The 19,319-nt window shown below is 39.5% G+C and overlaps 1 protein-coding gene across 2 annotated transcripts in view; it reads right to left on the bottom strand.

The window, feature by feature from the left end:
* Positions 1-417: 417 nt before the first annotated feature.
* LOC128691836 (sodium/glucose cotransporter 4-like) overlaps positions 418-19,319 on the bottom strand; it is an 82,274-nt gene continuing 63,372 nt past the window's right edge. Inside the window, exons 11-15 of one of the 2 annotated variants that reach the window (XR_011394114.1) lie at positions 18,005-18,147; positions 6,621-6,729; positions 4,072-4,222; positions 3,168-3,298; positions 418-3,089 (exon numbers count right to left, since the gene is read on the bottom strand). Coding sequence is in view for 1 of the 2 variants with exons in the window: in XM_053780755.2 (XP_053636730.2) it covers positions 3,232-3,298; positions 4,072-4,222; positions 6,621-6,729; positions 18,005-18,147 (470 nt within the window). In the remaining variant the exon portion in view is untranslated. Of the gene's footprint in view, positions 3,299-4,071; positions 4,223-6,620; positions 6,730-18,004; positions 18,148-19,319 lie in introns of both variants that reach the window. The other variant, XM_053780755.2, reaches the window with a different exon arrangement.

Here is a 19,319-nt window from a genome sequence, read left to right as displayed (position 1 = left end):
TGAGGTCAGATGTACGTCACATATGCTGCTGCAGGTGTCTATGAGGTCAGACGTACGTCACATATGCTGCTGCAGGTGTCTATGAGGCTAGATGTACGTCACATATGCTGCTGCAGGAGTCTCTTACCAGCAATCTCTTCAGCAGTTACGACTTGATGCTAGTGAGGGGCTCTTGATCTAGGGAATTGGATATGTGCTCTAGTTCCCTGAATTAAGCCTGAATGCCTTCCATCCCCCCCCCCACAGGCGTTGTATAATCCTCACTGGTTTAACGCTTCCCCATGATAATAATCGTCTTAGTTTAAGGTGGTACTGAATTAATGAAATTTTATTATTACTGAATCTCAGGAAATATTATTATTATTATTTAATCTCAGGAAATTTCATTAATATTGAAAATCATATTTTTTTTAATAATTGTCTTTATTAAAATAATTTGTAAGATATGGATTCACATAAACACGAGGAACTCACAGCAATATTTCTTGCACAAAATTTTTAATTGTACTATAAAAAATACTAAACAATTAAATGTTTTTGTATATAAATTTTATAGGCTATCTATGGTCACCATACATAATAAATAACATGGTAACCATAAGAATAATGACTATAGAGGCACTGGTAACCATAATTTTTTTTGCAACATGGACAATGGTGTCCAAAGGATCAGCAGTAGTTCGAATTACAATCTTATTAATAGTACTGTATTATAATTTACAAATGTTTAATGCTAACAGATGTGTAAATCTCTCAACAACAAATAGGAACCATATTATTGTAAATTATTTAAGTGTAAACTTATGAACTCACAACGTGTAATATACAGCATAGTGAGTATTCGACTCACAATGTAAACTGCTGGTACCAACTCACAACTTGAATATAAATATATACTGTCTAACCGATTAACAACAAATTATAAACTGCTGGTACCAACTCACAACATGAATATAAATATATACATGTACTGCCTAACCGGCTGTAATGTAAGCTGTTGTTACCAGCTCACAGCATGAATATATACTGGGTACTCCAATATAATGTAAACTTCTGTGTTACCAGATCACTACATTAACAATAATATAAATGTATATCCCTCTCAATAAACGCATTTAACATCCACACTGACACACACACATCCTTGTCTTAGGCTAACCTGTAATGTAAAATATTCTCTTTCACCCTACATACCTTCCTGAGTGTCATTCTCCTGATAAAAACTCCTTAAAGCTTTTAACAACTTACTACCTATTATCTATTTGCGACACCAACCGTATCTCACTCCTGTTTAACCTATCACACGCCTTTTCCAAACTCAAGTGCACAGCTTCTTTTGAAGATAGAAGGTAAACTGATATCGACATGGCTGAAGGTAAACTGATATCGACATGGCTGAAGGTAAACTGATATCGACATGGCTGAAGGTAAACTGATATCGACATGGCTGAAGGTAAACTGATATCGACATGGCTGAAGGTAAACTGATATCGACATGGCTGAAGGTAAACTGATACCGACATGGCTGAAGGTAAACTGATACCGACATGGCTGAAGGTAAACTGATATCGACATGGCTGAAGGTAAACTGATACCGACATGGCTGAAGGTAAACTGATATCGACATGGCTGAAGGTAAACTGATACCGACATGGCTGAAGGTAAACTGATACCGACATGGCTGAAGGTAAACTGATACCGACATGGCTGAAGGTAAACTGATACCGACATGGCTGAAGGTAAACTGATACCGACATGGCTGAAGGTAAACTGATACCGACATGGCTGAAGGTAAACTGATACCGACATGGCTGAAGGTAAACTGATACCGACATGGCTGAAGGTAAACTGATACCGACATGGCTGAAGGTAAACTGATACCGACATGGCTGAAGGTAAACTGATACCGACATGGCTGAAGAGGCGCAAGTGTATACAGCGAGGATATTTTGTTAACACGTTTTGGTCTTGGGATCAACGTCCCACGACCAAAATGTACGCAATAAAGATGTCTTAGGTGCGTAGAATTAGACACATGTACAACATCTGTGCTGTAGACGTTATTTTATCAATACAAGAACATAATGTGAAGAATATATATACAAAGGATGAGGTAACCAATCCTTCAGCTGAGGGACTGATTACCTCATCTTTTGTATATAGTTCTATATTCTTCATATCATGTCCTTGTATTGATAAAGCAACGTCTACAAATAAAGATACCCAGATGTTGCACACCGACGGTATTATATACCCTTCATGTACACGTCCTAGGTGGAAATATAAACACAAATGCAGTATAATGTGATCCTTTATTGACAACGTTTCACCCACACAGTGGGCTTTTTCAAGTCACACACGGATCTTGAAAAAGCCCACTGTGTGGGTGAAACGTTGTCAATAAAGGATCACATTATACTGCATTTGTGTTTATATTTCCATTGTGTCGGTATTTTATACCATTTATTTCCACACGTCCTAGGTGTGTACAGTTGCTGTCTTTCATCTCTACTTACTTTCTTTTATCACAACTCGCCTAGGTGCTTCAGAGTAAACAATCAACACTTGTTTTCATCTCTAATTCCACTTTTTTTCCTTTGCAATCATACTGTGTATCTCTCATCACTCTCAATAACAGTTCTCAATCATACTGTGTATCTCTCATCACTCTCAATAACAGTTCTCAATCATACTGTGTATCTCTCATCACTCTCAATAACAGTTCTCAATCATACTGTGTATCTCTCATCACTCTCAATAACAGTTCTCAATCATACTGTGTATCTCTCATCACTCTCAATAACAGTTCTCAATCATACTGTGTATCTCTCATCACTCTCAATAACAGTTCTCAATCATACTGTGTATCTCTCATCACTCTCAATAACAGTTCTCCCACACACTTCACCAGATATATATCGAACCGTCTTATTCACCCAAAATTCTTACACTCTCATAGTATATAACATTTAACACTTCACACCACCTACAATATACTATTACTAAGCCTATTTCTATATATAATTTAATTAAAGGTCAGCTGTCATTCACACCAGGCATTCCATATTTCCATAAACCTTCCATGCCACACCCCCGGCCGGGATTGAACCCGCGGTCATAGAGTCTCAAAACTCCAGCCCGTCGCGCTAACCACTAGACCATGCCACCTGCAACAAGCAGGTTGAACATCCTGTGAGACACAGTAGAGGCTGGTGACCGAGTGGACGGCAGCTATGCGTAGAAGCCCCAGATAAATGTTGTTAAGGCCAGGCAGATCACGGCATTGACGTTCAAAAACCTGGGAGGGGGAAAATAATTACGAAGTTATCTTCAACTCTAGCAGCAATATCCAATATTATTATTAGTAGTATAGAATAATTTAGCTCAAAAAATATGGAACCTTGATTTTCCTAAACATTGTAAGCTTGTTCAATATACCAGTTATTAACAATAATTTTGGTCAGTAGAATTATGTACCATCCAAATGTCAGCAGTCAGAATAAGTTAGGAATGGCTGTGGTTTCAGAATCTTCTGAGAATATTAAATATATTAAGAGATGACTTCAATTTACGTGACAGATTTAAAACTGGACTATGGGCAGCAACATCGAATAAACTGGTTGAATACAGATGTAGTACCGTTGACATTTTTCAAGAAATGAGGCACGTTGTAGAACATTGTGTCCTGTAGCTCCATCGTCAGCGCACTCAGCTCACACACCCAGGTCGATAAATGTGCAAGAATGGTATATAATACCGGCAAGATGAAATTAAGACACATGTGCAACATCTGGGTATCTTTATTGTAGACGTTTCGCCATCCAGTGGCTTTATCAATACAAATTCTAGGACATAACTTGAAGACAGAAGGACTAGAATCTGTATTGATAAAGCCACTGGAGGGCGAAACGTCTATAATAAAGATACCCAGATGTTGCACATGTGTCTTAATTTCAGGTCGATAAATGTTGGGATGTAACTGACACGGGTTTACCTCCTGTTGGTATTTCCTCACTATCTCAAATACAACCTGTCGGCATCTTCCTGCCTTTCAAATCACCCATTACTTACTTCCTCCAGTAGGGTGGTTCATCGAGGAAGGCAGCCGCTGCCTCGGCCTTTTCTTCCTCGCTCAGCTGTAGCTGAGGAGCTTCTGTAAGGCCGGCACTGCTGCCAGAGGTGCCACACACAATGTTGAGGTAGCGCCTCCACGCTGGCAACTCTGTAGGGAAAAGTGTGTTATAATACTTGACGAGGTGAATACCAACAGCTTGAGTGATCAGACCGTTGGAAAAAATCGAGAACATCCCAATTTTAATGTAATAGTGAAATAATTAACATCTATGTATTTCACTAAGAATATTATGCACAACTTCTCCGGGCGAGGACCTGAATAGGTAGGAGAATTGGACCTGCTTCGTATGGGCCAGTAGGCCTACTACAGTGTTCCTTCTTTCTTATGTTCTTAAATAAAGTGCGTATAACACTGAAAAATCCACGAACGTCATTAAAAAATATAAAATTACAGAATAACAAAAACTCCAAGTAAACATGAACTGTCATATCTACAAGCTCAACGATATTCTCCAAAACACAATACATCTACAAGCTCAACGATATTCTCCAAAACACAATACATCTACAAGCTCAACGATATTCTCCAAAACACAATACATCTACAAGCTCAACGATATTCTCCAAAACACAATACATCTGAGATTAAGACACATGTGCAACATCTGGGTATCTTTATTGTAGACGTTTCGCCATCCAGTGGCTTTATCAATACAAATTCTAGGACATAACTTGAAAACTGGATGGCGAAACGTCTACAATAAAGATACCCAGATGTTGCACATGTGTCTTAATCTCATCTTGTCGGTATTATATACCATTCGTACACAACAATACATCTGCATCTACAAGCTCAACAAAACACCGTTGACAGAGACCATCTTCAGACTTGTAACAATGCACAATATTCATATAAAGAATAAAAACTCTTTGTGTAAGAGTCTACCAAATGTTGACAACAGCACAACAGAAAGTGGCGCCAATGTAAGGGAAGGTGAACTACACACTCTGGATATAACCGAACTTAAATGTGAAAATAAAAACAATTACTCCTTGGCAAACTCTTGCTACGAAAACTCATGCATTTTTGAGATCATATCTACAGAAAGACGTATCATGGAAAGACGCATCATGGAAAGACGCATCATGGAAAGACGCATCATGGAAAGACGCATCATGGAAAGACGCATCATGGAAAGACGTATCATGGAAAGACGTATCATGGAAAGACGTATCATGGAAAGACGCATCATGGAAAAACTTGATTTCTACAGCGAAATCTACATTTAAACTACGCCAATTGTTATGGGGAGCGCTAAACCCGTTGGGATTATACAGCTCCAGGAAAGGATGGGGGGGGGAGATGGAAGGTATTCCGGCTTAATTCAGGAAACTGGAGCACAGATCCAATACCCTAAATCAAGAGCCCCTCACCAGCATCAAGGAACCTCCCTCGAGGGTTGAACAAGGCCAAGAAAGGCTGAGAAGTATAGGTCTGTCAACATTTCAAAAAGTCATAAGAGATTTAATACAAATACTTTACAGTTTTTCTGCAGTATACAAATAACGTAATTCACATCTAATACAATATTTTTAGACACAGAATAAAGGCACTAACATGCGGTACACTTCATATATTGAGCAAGTTTGAAAAATGAACCACCATTGCTTCTTCAAGACGTCTTTTAGTTTAATATGTTTATTATGCGCATCCTGTTAGTCAAAAGATTACAGAGGTACATAATGGGTCCAGGGACTGGGCCTCAAAGTTTTGATGGCTGAGCAAGTTACAGAGGTAATGACGTGACAAAACTGCAACGTGGTGAAGTCTGCTGAACTATAATGCTTGGAGCACAAATCTGAACGTCTTATAGCGAGAATAAATATCACTGTTCAATAGCAGAGCCTCTGACTCACAATGAGAACACCCGGGTTCAATACTAGCCCGGGTTGAGTTAAATTACTTTTATATGTTTATTATACACTCCATACCCATCCTGTGGGTGGTAGTCAAAATATTACAGAGGTACATAATGGGTCCAGGAACTGAGCCGCAAAGTTATGATAGCTGAACAAGTTACAAAGGTAATGAACTCCAGGCAGATCTGGTCACAATTATTACCAAGTTACAAAGGTAATGAATTATCTACACGTCTATGCGCGGGTGGAGGCGTTTGGCTAACTCTCCTTCCACCTCTTGCTGTTACTACGAAGCACCTACTTCGGTGTTAGCTGGCTGCTCTGGTTTGCATCCTGGAGGAATAGCAGTATACCTAGGATAAGGCTGGGCTTTGGAATAATTTGATGTAGAATAAAAATTCTCATTGTATTTTCAGTGGTGAAAAAAAAGTCTAGGGAATAGTTACCCGGTAAAGCAAACAATGTCACAGTTTACCCTAAAAAGATACTCAAACAACCTCGGGTTTCCTGACAAGGCCCTTAGAGATACTGGATGACAAGTACAATACATGAATGTGTTATTCTGGCTTGTATATAAACTATGCTAAAGTATACAAATCATACTGTAAATAATAACACTACGGTACCTGACTGAGGGGTTTCCATATGCATTTGTTCAGTTCCATTAGAGACGATCTCTTGTACAGGTCTTCTGACTCTTGGATCCCGTCGTGTCCAGAACGTCAGTCGGTACAACTGAGGCACAAATTATCAAGAAATTAGACATATATATGTCGTGCAGAATAGGTAAAACTGGTCAATTAGCAAGAACTCCCTTATAATTAAGTCCTAAAATTTTCTCTTATAAGTTTAAAGATTTTTTTCATTTATGTTAATGTCAAAATTAATAATTTTGTACCAAAAAAAATTTAGGAAACTTACCTAACCTTATTATAACAAGCGCAATTTAATTTAGCCTAATTCAACTAAATATATTTTAGATAAGTTTACAATAATTTAATAATAAACAAACAATATTTTTTTTCGTTAGGTTCAGAATAAATTTTGCGAAATTATTGCATACACAAATTTTCGCTTGCCTTATTCGGCAAGAAGAGAGTTGTTATTTAAGCCAAAATCGCAAGTTTTACCTATTCGGCACGACATATAAGCTCACAGTAAACAGGCAATACCACAGTATACAAAATAACCACTGTTAAAAAAAATAGTGAATTTCCAATCACTTTCGATGTCTCACATTATCAAGGAAGACTAAAAATAAAAGGCTGTGGGTTTCCAGGACGAGTCCTGCCCCGGGTCTTCCTGAGTAATGGACGACTCTGTTTTCCTTCTTTACATCACCTTTCTTTGGTGCGAAACAAGCGATTTGTTTATTTTTTAATATATGCAATACATAACCCGCACATAGGAGAAAGAAGCTTAGGACGACGTTTCGGTTCGACTTGTACCATTGACAAATCACAGTGTGACTTATCAATGGCCCAAGTCGGACCGAAACGTCGTCATAAGCTTCTGCCCGAAATGCTCATGCATAAATAACAAAAAGGCACAATACCGTGACTGGAACGATACACCTATATATAGCCGTCCTGCTCCACCTCTGTTAGTGTGACTTTGTCAATGGTCCAAGTCGGACCGAAACGTCGTCGTAAGTTTCTCTCTTTTATGTGCGGATTATTTGTGTAATGCTCATGCATGTTAATGGCTTTCTTTGTGCTTAACAATAATTTACGACTTGTAAACTACACATTGCAAAGAAATAAATTTTTCAATTGAATTTGAGTACGTGTGGGTTATGTGAGTATTGTTCCAGTCAGGGTATTGTGCCTCTAGCATATACAATATATGTGTCGCATGTCATGTACCACATACCCATCCTGTGGGCGGTAGTCAAAGAGATTACAGAGGTACATAATGGGGTCCAGGGACTGTACCTCAACATTAAAGAGGTACATAATGGGCCTAGGGACTGGGCCTCAAAGTTTTGATAGCTGAACAATTTACAAAAGTAATGAACCATTCACACGTCTACACCTGATCACAATTGCAATACGTAATGACTTGATAAAGCTCCTGGAGAGCGAAACGTTGCCACGGTAAAATGTTACATTAGTTGCACTTATGTCCTTTTACTTTACAACTGCAATGAGTTATTAATGCAAACCATACTACGGGCGGGATTGAACCCGCGGTCAGAGAGTCTCAAAACTCCAGAACGTCGAGTCATTACGATTTCGTGTGTCATTAGTGCAAACATAAGCTTTATTTAGAGTTAGCAAAGTCAGCGTATTTTTCCAGTCATGCCTCAGACTACCAGCAAAAGTAAATTTATATTTATGATTTCAGAGACGAGCCTACTTGTTATTTGTAGTAATAGGCTTTAGACAGCAAAGCCAAGAAACAAATGCCGGCTGGACACAACGAAGACAATATCTCGATTTATGATGCAAATTGGTTAGAAAACCGACAAGTTGAAGACTACGACACTTGTGTAACATATGGGAATCTTAACCATACCAAGGGCGGGGTTAGAACCCGCGATCAGAGAGTCATAAAACTCCTGACCGACGCGTTAGCCACTGGACCAGCTAGCTACAATAAGATTCATCCAACTAGGTATATTTCTACACCATAGGAAGGTTAGCATAGGTACCACTGTGACCACAAATGCAAGTTTTTACAGACGAGTCTCCAGCTAGCATGGCCGTGACGAACTCATGTCATTACGATTTCGTGAGTCATATGGGAATCTTTATTGTGGAAATGTTTTGTCAATAAGAGGTTTCCTCAGTTCGGCACGAAGATGCAAGCTGATTACCGTAAACTCCTTCTCATCTTTCACCTGTACTTAGCTCAGCGAGGACGTGTCGAGTGTGCTCTCTACGGACTGAACCAAGATGCCCTCCATCGAGCAACTTTACCAACAGCTTAAGGAAGAATTGAGGATGTCGAAGATGGAGATTCGGCGACTGACCGAGGAAAACAAGAAGATTCGTAGTAGTCCTCCTGTTTTGAGTCCTCAGGTCAAGAAGGGAATGTGGTCAGTGGCTGGACAGCATGGAACGAAGTTGACGATCAAGAAGACGAATGGAAAGGTAGAAACGATGAACAAGAAAGAGACTGCTGTGGAAACTGTTGTGGAAACATCTAATGCATTCTCGGTGCTACCCGACGAATGTGAGTCGACTACTGGGAACGTCACGACAAACGGCACCAAGGAAGGTAAGAATGTTGTTGTTGTTGGGGATAGCCAAGTTAGGTACATGGATAGGGCGTTCTGCTTGAAGGACAGGAGTAGGAGGCAGAGGGTTTGCTTTCCTGGGGCTGGGATGGAGGATATTGTTAGCCATCTGGATGACATCATGAGAGGTAATGGGAGCAATCCTATTATCTGTCTCAGTGCTGGAGGCAATGATGTTGGCAGACGTAGGAGTGAGGACCTGATTAGCAGGTATAGGTCAGCAATAGAAATAATTAGGAGGAAGGGTGGGAACCCTGTCATATGTGGTATTTTGCCAAGGAGAGGAGTTGAAAATGAATGGTTGTCCAGGGCAATTGGTGTCAATTGCTGGCTGGACAAATACTGTAAGGAAAATGCGGTAACATTCATTGACAACTGGGACCTCTTCTACGGCAGAAATGACATGTATGCCAGGGATGGGGTTCATTTATCTAGGTCTGGGGTGGGGGCACTGGCAACTGCAGTGGAGGGAGCTGTTAGGACCTTAAACTAGGAATAGTTAGTGGTATGGGTTTTGGCAGGAAAACAGTGAAGTCCCAGTGTAGTAATATTATGAGTTCTAGGGGAAGTAGTAATAAGCGGAACGAGGTAGATATTGAAAAGCCAGTGACACTAGGTAATAAGGACAGTAATAGGTTTAGTAGAAAAACAGAAATGAGCAGGAAGGGTAAAGAGAAAGGAGAGTCAAGAACTGCAAGAAGCCCCTATCACGAGCCTTTTCCATCCTATGGAGAGGGAGCATGGACACGGGGGTCGTCCCTCAGTTACTAAAAACAACAGACATAGCCCCACTCCACAAAGGGGGCAGTAAAGCAACAGCAAAGAACTACAGACCAATAGCACTAACATCCCATATCATAAAAATCTTTGAAAGGGTCCTAAGAAGCAAGATCACCACCCATCTAGAAACCCATCAGTTACACAACCCAGGGCAACATGGGTTTAGAACAGGTCGCTCCTGTCTGTCTCAACTACTGGATCACTACGACAAGGTCCTAAATGCACTAGAAGACAAAAAGAATGCAGATGTAATATATACAGACTTTGCAAAAGTGTGACCATGGCGTAATAGCGCACAAAATGCGCGCTAAAGGAATAACAGGAAAAGTCGGTCGATGGATCTATAATTTCCTCACTAACAGAACACAGAGAGTAGTCGTCAACAGAGTAAAGTCCGAGGCAGCTACGGTGAAAAGCTCTGTTTCACAAGGCACAGTACTAGCTCCCATCTTGTTCCTCATCCTCATATCCGACATAGACAAGGATGTCAGCCACAGCACCGTGTCTTCCTTTGCAGATGACACCCGAATCTGCATGACAGTGTCTTCCATTGCAGACACTGCAAGGCTCCAGGCGGACATCAACCAAATCTTTCAGTGGGCTGCAGAAAACAATATGAAGTTCAACGATGAGAAATTTCAATTACTCAGATATGGTAAACATGAGGAAATTAAATCTTCATCAGAGTACAAAACAAATTCTGGCCACAAAATAGAGCGAAACACCAACGTCAAAGACCTGGGAGTGATTATGTCGGAGGATCTCACCTTCAAAGACCATAACATTGTATCAATCGCATCTGCTAGAAAAATGACAGGATGGATAATGAGAACCTTCAAAACTAGGGAGGCCAAGCCCATGATGACACTCTTCAGGTCACTTGTTCTATCTAGGCTGGAATATTGCTGCACTCTAACAGCACCTTTCAAGGCAGGTGAAATTGCCGACCTAGAAAATGTACAGAGAACTTTCACGGCGCGCATAACGGAGATAACTACCTAGCGGCAGTGGCAGCGGCAGCAACGGTATCCTACCAGCTCTTCTTTCTCAAAAAAACATCGCCCATCAAAACTTGTGATGGCCTAAGTGAAAGTTCAACTACATGAACCCACGTAGACCACAACATGACCCAAGAATACTAAGAATGTAACCCAAATCTTGACAAAATTAGAAGATCTAAGGAAGACAGCCCTGCTAACCCAAACACTGCCTCCGCTGCCAGACAACCACTTAACCCAAGCTCCGAGAAAACAAGCCTTCTCCTCCATTGCTACACAGTATCTACTTCAGTGATACTATACTTCATTCATACGATAAAAGAAAGGACCTAATTAAATCAGCAATTACAATGAAAAATGGAGTGTACATAAATGAGTGTCTAACAAAAAAACGTCAAAACCTTCTGTTCAGGCTGAGAAAACTTAAACAGGAAAACAAAATACATCAGTGTTTCACGCGAGATGGGAAAATACTAGTAAGGAAAACATCAACAGGACAACAATATACCATCTCAAACGAACATGATTTCTCTACCTTCCTTAGAAAAGCTGACATTTCTGTAACAGATTAGATAAGTGCCCTTAATACATATATACGTGTGGTGCATATAGTGTACGTTACTATTATATTGTACATTATTATTTTTATTATTTTTCATCACTAGCTAATGCCAACTACCTCCAATACTCTATAACTTTCTTACTGCATATAGTGTACGTTACTATTATATTGTGCATTATTATTTTTATTATTTTTCATCACTAGCTAATGCCAACTACCTCCAATACTCTATAACTTTCTTACTGCTATTAATTGCTCATAATTTTAAATTAAAAGTCAAATCTTACTCCAAATTAATAATATTCATTTTTTCTTACCTGTCCATTTAATTTTGTTTATCACTACTTGTTTTTTTAGTCACTTTACATTGTGTATGCAATTAGTGTATATTCCAATTACTTTTTTGCAAGTACCAAAACTATCTTTTGCTAGCTAGTACCAACTACCTCATTTTTTTTTTTTTTTTTTTTTTTTTACTTTTATTGTGCAATAAACTGCTCAATTTATCTAATATTACAAATCAGATCTTACTCCTAAACCAATATTATTTCATAGTGACCATCTGTCCATTTAACTTTGTTTACCATTACTTAATTTTAGTCCCTTATATATTTTCTCCTTTATTTTAGCTTTATATAACTACCCTAGCTTATACATTCACAATTGTTAAAATAATCAAGGTGCTATTCTCAGGTGCTAAAGTAGAACAAGTTCACAATTTTGCCATTATATTCCAAAGCTCATTTATTTTATAGTACTACCTACTATCATATTCCCAAGCTCCATTATTTGATCATCACTTTATTTGTACTAGTCCCTTTTATATTGTCTCCTTTATTTTAGCTAAAAAAAAAAAAAAAAAAAAAAAAAAAAAAACTACCTTAGCTCATTATTTTACATTTGTTAAATAATTCAGGTGCTACTTTTTAGCTTAAGACTATTTACTTTGTTTTATACTTAATTCTAACTATAGATTCACTACAAATCTTATGATTACAAGCATTGATCCAGATACCAACCTCTTATTTAATGACTTAAATGAATCAAACAGTTACTGTAATTACTACACTGCAGAACAATCAAAGGCACTTCTCAGTGCCAACAACAACATAACTATCTTTAACTACAATATCAGATCTTTAAGCAAGCATTACGATGACCTCATAGCATTACTAAATTCCTTACATGCCAATATGTCCATCATTACACTAACTGAAACCTGGCTAAAGCCTGATAGTACAGATGTCTATGCCATTCCTGGTTACACAGCCATACACAACTGTAGGCCAGACCAACAAGGGGGTGGCACAGCCATATACTACTCAGACCAACTAGAATGTATCACTAATACTTGCACAAGAGATGAACATGGGGAATATATAATAGCCAAATTCAAATCCAAATACCTACAAAAACCTCTCACATTGATAAACATCTACAGAGTTCCACAGTCAAACATTAGCCAATTTAGTCAAAACCTAGGAAGTATGATAACTGATGCACGCATGAACAAAGATCACTTACTACTCTCAGGTGACTTCAATATAAATCTCCTGCAAGACCAGGACCCACACGTTACTGAATTCACAAACACAATGAGTAACTGTATGTTGCTACCAACAGTAACAAAACCTACAAGAGTTACAGAGACTAGTGTTTCCCTACTTGACCACATCTGGACCAACACCATATCCCCTTTAAAATCAGGCATAATTACAGATAATACCACAGACCACTACCCTACTTTCCTCATAACAACTCTTGGTAAATTACCCCAAGACACTACTAAAGTCACCTTCAGACTTCACAATGAGGCAGCCATTAATAACTTCACAACAGCAGTAGCAAACATTGACTGGCACACTGAGCTAGAAATCAATACAGATATTGACGAATGTATTAATAATTTTCTAAAAAAGACTCAATACCTCTATAACAAGCACTGCCCTAAAAAAACTAAGCAGATGACAGCTAAGAGACTGAACAGTCCCTGGCTAACACCCAGCATTCTCAAATCCATAAATACAAAACACCAATATGAAAAACAGTACAGAATGGGTCACATAACCAGAGACCAAACAAAACGTTACTCGTCAATCCTAACCAGCCTGATAAGAAGGGCAAAAAAATTGTATTATGAGAACAGATTATCCAACTTACGAGGTGATATAAAAAAGACCTGGAAAACCCTATCAGAAATTCTGGGAACAAAAAAGATATCACGAAATAGCGAAATAAAATTAGCAAAATCAGATGAACCCCAACTCCCACCAACAGAAACAGCAAACAGACTCAATGATTTCTTCTCCACTATAGGACAAAACCTTGCCAATAAAATCCCAAGCTCAGATACCCCACCAAATGACTACCTCACCGGCAACTACCCGAACACACTGTTCCTAGCTCCGACTAACCCATACGAAGTCTCCCTTATTATCAACGCACTAAAAAACAAGGCAGGAGATTTAAATACCTTACCACCCTTTATATACAAAAAAGTGTCACAAGTGCTATCACCAATCATTGCAACACTCTTTAACAAATCCATTGAATCCTCCACCTTCCCTACAGTACTCAAAATAGCAAGGGTCACCCCGATCCACAAAGGAGGAGACCAAACAGAGTTGAATAACTATAGGCCAATATCCAACTTACACCCTCTCTCAAAAATCTTCGAAAAATTAATTCATAAACGAATCTACTCCTACCTTATCTCCCAAAACATACTCAACCCCTGCCAATTTGGATTCAGGCCTAATAAAAATACTAATGATGCTATTATACACATGCTAGAACATATATACACTGCAATAGAGAAAAAAGAAGTCCCACTGGGGATCTTCATTGACTTACGTAAAGCTTTTGATACAGTTGACCATGACTTGCTCCACGTAAAATTGTCACACTATGGTATAAGAGGGCACTCCCTCAACTACCTCAAGTCATACCTCAGCAACAGAAGCCAATATGTGTACGCAAATGGGGCAAACTCTTCTGCACAACCAATTACAGTTGGTGTCCCACAGGGAAGTGTCCTTGGCCCTCTTCTCTTTCTCCTATACATAAATGACCTACCAAATGCTTCTCAATTACTCAAACCCACACTATTTGCTGATGACACAACATACGTCTTCTCCCACCCGAGCCCAGTCACGCTAGCCAATACTGTAAATACCGAATTACAGAAAATATCTACCTGGATGAGTACTAACAAACTTACACTAAACATTGACAAAACCTACTTCATTCAGTTTGGTAACAGAGCTACAGATGTCCCTCTTAACATAATGATAAACGGATCACCTATCACAAAGCTAACAGAGGGAAAATTCTTAGGAATCCACCTTGATAATAGACTCAAATTTCATACACATATACAACAAATTTCTAAGAAAATTTCCAAGACTGTAGGCATACTATCGAAGATACGGTACTATGCTCCACAGTCAGCCCTCCTGGCCCTATATCACTCTCTTATTTACCCCTATCTCACCTATGGAATTTGTGCATGGGGCTCAACAACAAGTAACCATCTCAGACCACTAATTACCCAACAAAAGGCTGCAGTTAGAATGATAACAAATTCTCACTACAGGCAGCACACTCCACCAATATTCAATACACTCAACCTACTCACCATACAAAACATCCATACTTATTACTGCACCTATTACATACATAGAACACTCAACTCTGATATTAACCCTCCCCTCAAACATCTCCTTGCCAACCTCAACAGAACACATGACCATAACACAAGGCACAGATCACTCTTTGATATTCCTCGTGTCCATCTCACGCTATGCAAAAACTCAATGCACATAAAAGGCCCTAAAATCTGGAATTCATTACCTGTAAATATAAAAGAAACACTACCTGTTTATAAATTCAAGTCTCTTCTCAAAGATCACTTACTCACCCAAAACCAAATAAATACTGAATAACTGAACCTTATAAATTGTATATCTTAAATGTTTCTCACAATTATATCACATAAATGTTAAACCTAAAACCCAATCTAACTTTATTATTTTTTAAATACACTACCTAACAGAATACTCCATTCTACTGAATTTATAACAATGCATGCAACCATATGACCTGTCTTTGTAATACTCACTTGTGCTTTATAGTAATCAGTTTACATTAATGTTTTTCACTGATTTCATCATTGCTTAGTTAATCTTAAGTTAATTTTAAGCCAGCCCGTAATGCTATGCATAGTATAAGTGGCTTTGGCATGCTGCTCTTATCTGTATTTTTTTTGTACCTCTGTAAGTGTGCTCAAATTATAAATAAATAAATAAATAAATAAATAAATAAATAAAAAGCAGGGGTGTCACTAGCACGTTAAGAGACCATACAATAAGTGTCAGGGGCCCGAGACTGTTCAACTGCCTCCCAGCATACATAAGGGGGATTACCAACAGACCCCTGGCAGTCTTCAAGCTGGCACTGGACAAGCACCTAAAGTCGGTTCCTGATCAGCCGGGCTGTGGCTCGTACGTTGGTTTGCGTGCAGCCAGCAGTAACAGCCTGGTTGATCAGGCTCTGATCCACCAGGAGGCCTGGTCACAGACCGGGCCGCGGGGGCGTTGACCCCCGGAACTCTCTCCAGGTAAACTCCACGATAATATAGTAATTCTAGGAGACTTCAACTTTAGTCATATTGATTGGAATTTCTTGACTGGGAATTTAGAATCATACGACTTCTTAGAAGTAGTTCAGGATTGTTTTTTGAAGCAGTTTGTGACAGAACCTACAAGGGGAAATAACCTGCTTGACTTAGTTCTGGCAAACAATGAATCCCTTGTTAATAATTTAAAAATTTCAGAGGAACTCGGTGCTAGCGACCACAAATCAATTATATTTAACATTGAATATAATGTTTCAGACTATGATATTGTTTCAGACTATGGAACAATGCTCTTCTCCAGACTGAGGGACTGGCCACCTCAAAACTTTAAGGGTGATGGACTGATTACATCGTCTTCAAGTCTCTTCTGCTTCTATCAACTTTTCTGTACTCGACTGAAGAAGCCTACTGTGTAGGCGAAACGTTTCGAAATAAAGATACCTAACTGTTGCATATGTGTCTTACCTAACAACCTGTCAGTATTTTATACCATTTTAATGTTCAATCTGTCAGACACTGCAACACAAGGGTATCTTGGTACAGACCTGCAATCAACTTCGACAACCTCTACTAGTGAGAACGGCTTGATTTGAGAGGGACCTGACCTCCCAACATCTGCATTCTTACTTCTACTATTGACCTACGTCTCACCTCCTGGCGCTATATAAGGCTCCATCCTGTCACTTCAACTCCATATTGTTTCAGACTATGGAACAATGCTCTTCTCCAGACTGAGGGACTGACTACCTCAAAACTTTAAGGGTGATGGACTGATTACATCGTCTTCAAGTCTCTTCTGCTTCTATCAACTTTTCTGTACTCGACTGAAGAAGCCTACTGTGTAGGCGAAACGTTTCGAAATAAAGATACCTAACTGTTGCATATGTGTCTTACCTAACAACCTGTCGGTATTTTATACCATTTTAATGTTCCACCTGGGTGTTAGTTGACTGGTGTGGGTCGCATCCAGGAGTTTACCTGGAAGGGGTTTCGGGGGTCAACGCCCCCACGGCCCGTGACCAGGCCTCATGGTGGATCAGGGCCTGATCAACCAGGATGTTACTGCTGGTCGCATGCAGAACGACGTACGAACCACAGCCCGGCTGGTCAGGTACTGACTTTAGGTATCTGTCCAGCGCCTTCTTGAAGACAGCCAGAGGTCTATTGGTAATCCCCCTTATGTATGCTGTGAGGCAGTTGAACAGTCTTGAGACCCTGACACTTACTGTGTTGTCTCTTAGCGTATTTATGGGGCCCCTGCTTCTCATTGTGGGGAATGTTGTATCTCCTGTCGAGTCTTTTGCTTTCGCAGGGAGTGATTTGGGACTTGTCCCTCTAGGATATTCCAAGTGTATATTATCATGTATGTTTCTCGCCTGCGCTCCAGGGAGTACAAATCGAGAGATTTTACCCGTTCCCAGCGATTTAGAGGCTCTATCGTTCTAGGGACAAAATCAACCTAGAAATGCTCTGCATAACAAAGGGCTTTCTATATAGTATTTGACTGAAGAAGATACTGTTGCACATGTATCTTAATCTTCAACTTGTCGGTATTTTATACCATTTTCAACCTAACACGTTGTATCATGTAAAAATAAAGATTATTATTATTATTATTATTATTATTATTCGTATCTGTACCGGACTGAGGAAGCCACTTGTTGGCAAAAGCGTTTCCATAATTGAGATTCCCAATATGTTGCAAATGTGTCCAATTTTTCAATGTATCTTTTGTGTGTGTTTTGCAACTTCTAGATTGGAATATCTGTGACTGCATATGGTGGGATACTCACGCGGTCCTCGGGAATGGGCTCAGTCAACAGGGAGAAAGAGACGGCGACCGCCCCAGTAATGAGGAAGAGGAAGCAGCTGAAGTGAAGATAGTGAACTTGTCCAACTATCACCTTGACGAAGTCTGATCTTGGATCTGGATCACCTGCAAGAGACAGTGACTGAGTGACATCTGTGGCTTTACATCACACCACAACACAGAACAATAAGGATCCCGATGGGAAACAAACCATACCACGGGCGGGAATAGAACCCGCGGTCAGAGTCTCAAAACTCCAGACCGTCACGTTAGCCACTGGACCAGCTAGCCACAATAAGATTCATCCAACTAGGTATATTTCTACACCATAGGAAGGTTAGCATAGGCACCACTGTGACCACAAATGCAAGTTTTTATAGACGAATCTCCAGCTAGCGTGGCCGTGACGAACTCTAGCTCAAGTCCCCTCAAGTTGCTAACGCGACGGTCTGGAGTTTTGAGATTCTCTGATCGCGGGTTCTATCCCCGCCCGTGGTATAGTTTGTTTACAATCGTGTCATTACGATTTCGCGAGTCATCCCGATGGGAATAAGTCACCAGGTTATTTACATAAGTTGCTATGTATAATAACTGTATGATTACTGTAAACTAAATTTATACATACACTCACCCAAGTGACTGCATGTATAAAATTACTTATATTGTTAATGTTTTATTAATCTTAAGTTTGCCCAAAATGCTCTGCATGTATAGGGGCTTTCAGATTGTACACTCAAATGTCATTCACCTTTGTACAAACACTGTATCAAGCTGAATGCAAATATCGTGAACAAGCGATACAAGATGCAAGACCACGGGAGAAGTTCCATCAAAGGCGCTTCCTGTGATTGTATTTGATTGGACCTCCTTTCTGCAACATTGCAAGCTTACATATGTATACCTGTGCCTAAATAAATTTACTAACTCATCCAGCATATGATCGCAGCCCATACCCATGGAAGGAGAAACTCGACCACCTCCCACTTAATACTAGAGCAAGTGGCAGTAACACAGGGCATAACATACCATAACTTAGTAGTAATACCAGAGGCTGTCACACTAACGCAGACAGAATCATAAGAAAGAAGGAACACTGCAGCAGGCCTACTGGCCCATGTGAGGCAGGTCCAATTCTCCCACCGGCTTAAGCCAATGCCTTAACATGAACAAATGTATTGAAATGAAAGAATAGCAGAGAAAATGTTAGTTATGATAGCTATTACAAAGCTAAAAGAGGAAATATGTGAAACATAAAAGTAAGTGTTGAGGAAGATGCAAGAAACAGTCAGAGGAGGAAC

The sequence above is a fragment of the Cherax quadricarinatus genome, chromosome 75 (genome assembly GCF_038502225.1).
Source record: "Cherax quadricarinatus isolate ZL_2023a chromosome 75, ASM3850222v1, whole genome shotgun sequence".
NCBI lineage: Eukaryota > Metazoa > Arthropoda > Malacostraca > Decapoda > Parastacidae > Cherax > Cherax quadricarinatus.
This window is presented reverse-complemented; position numbering and strand designations above follow the sequence as displayed.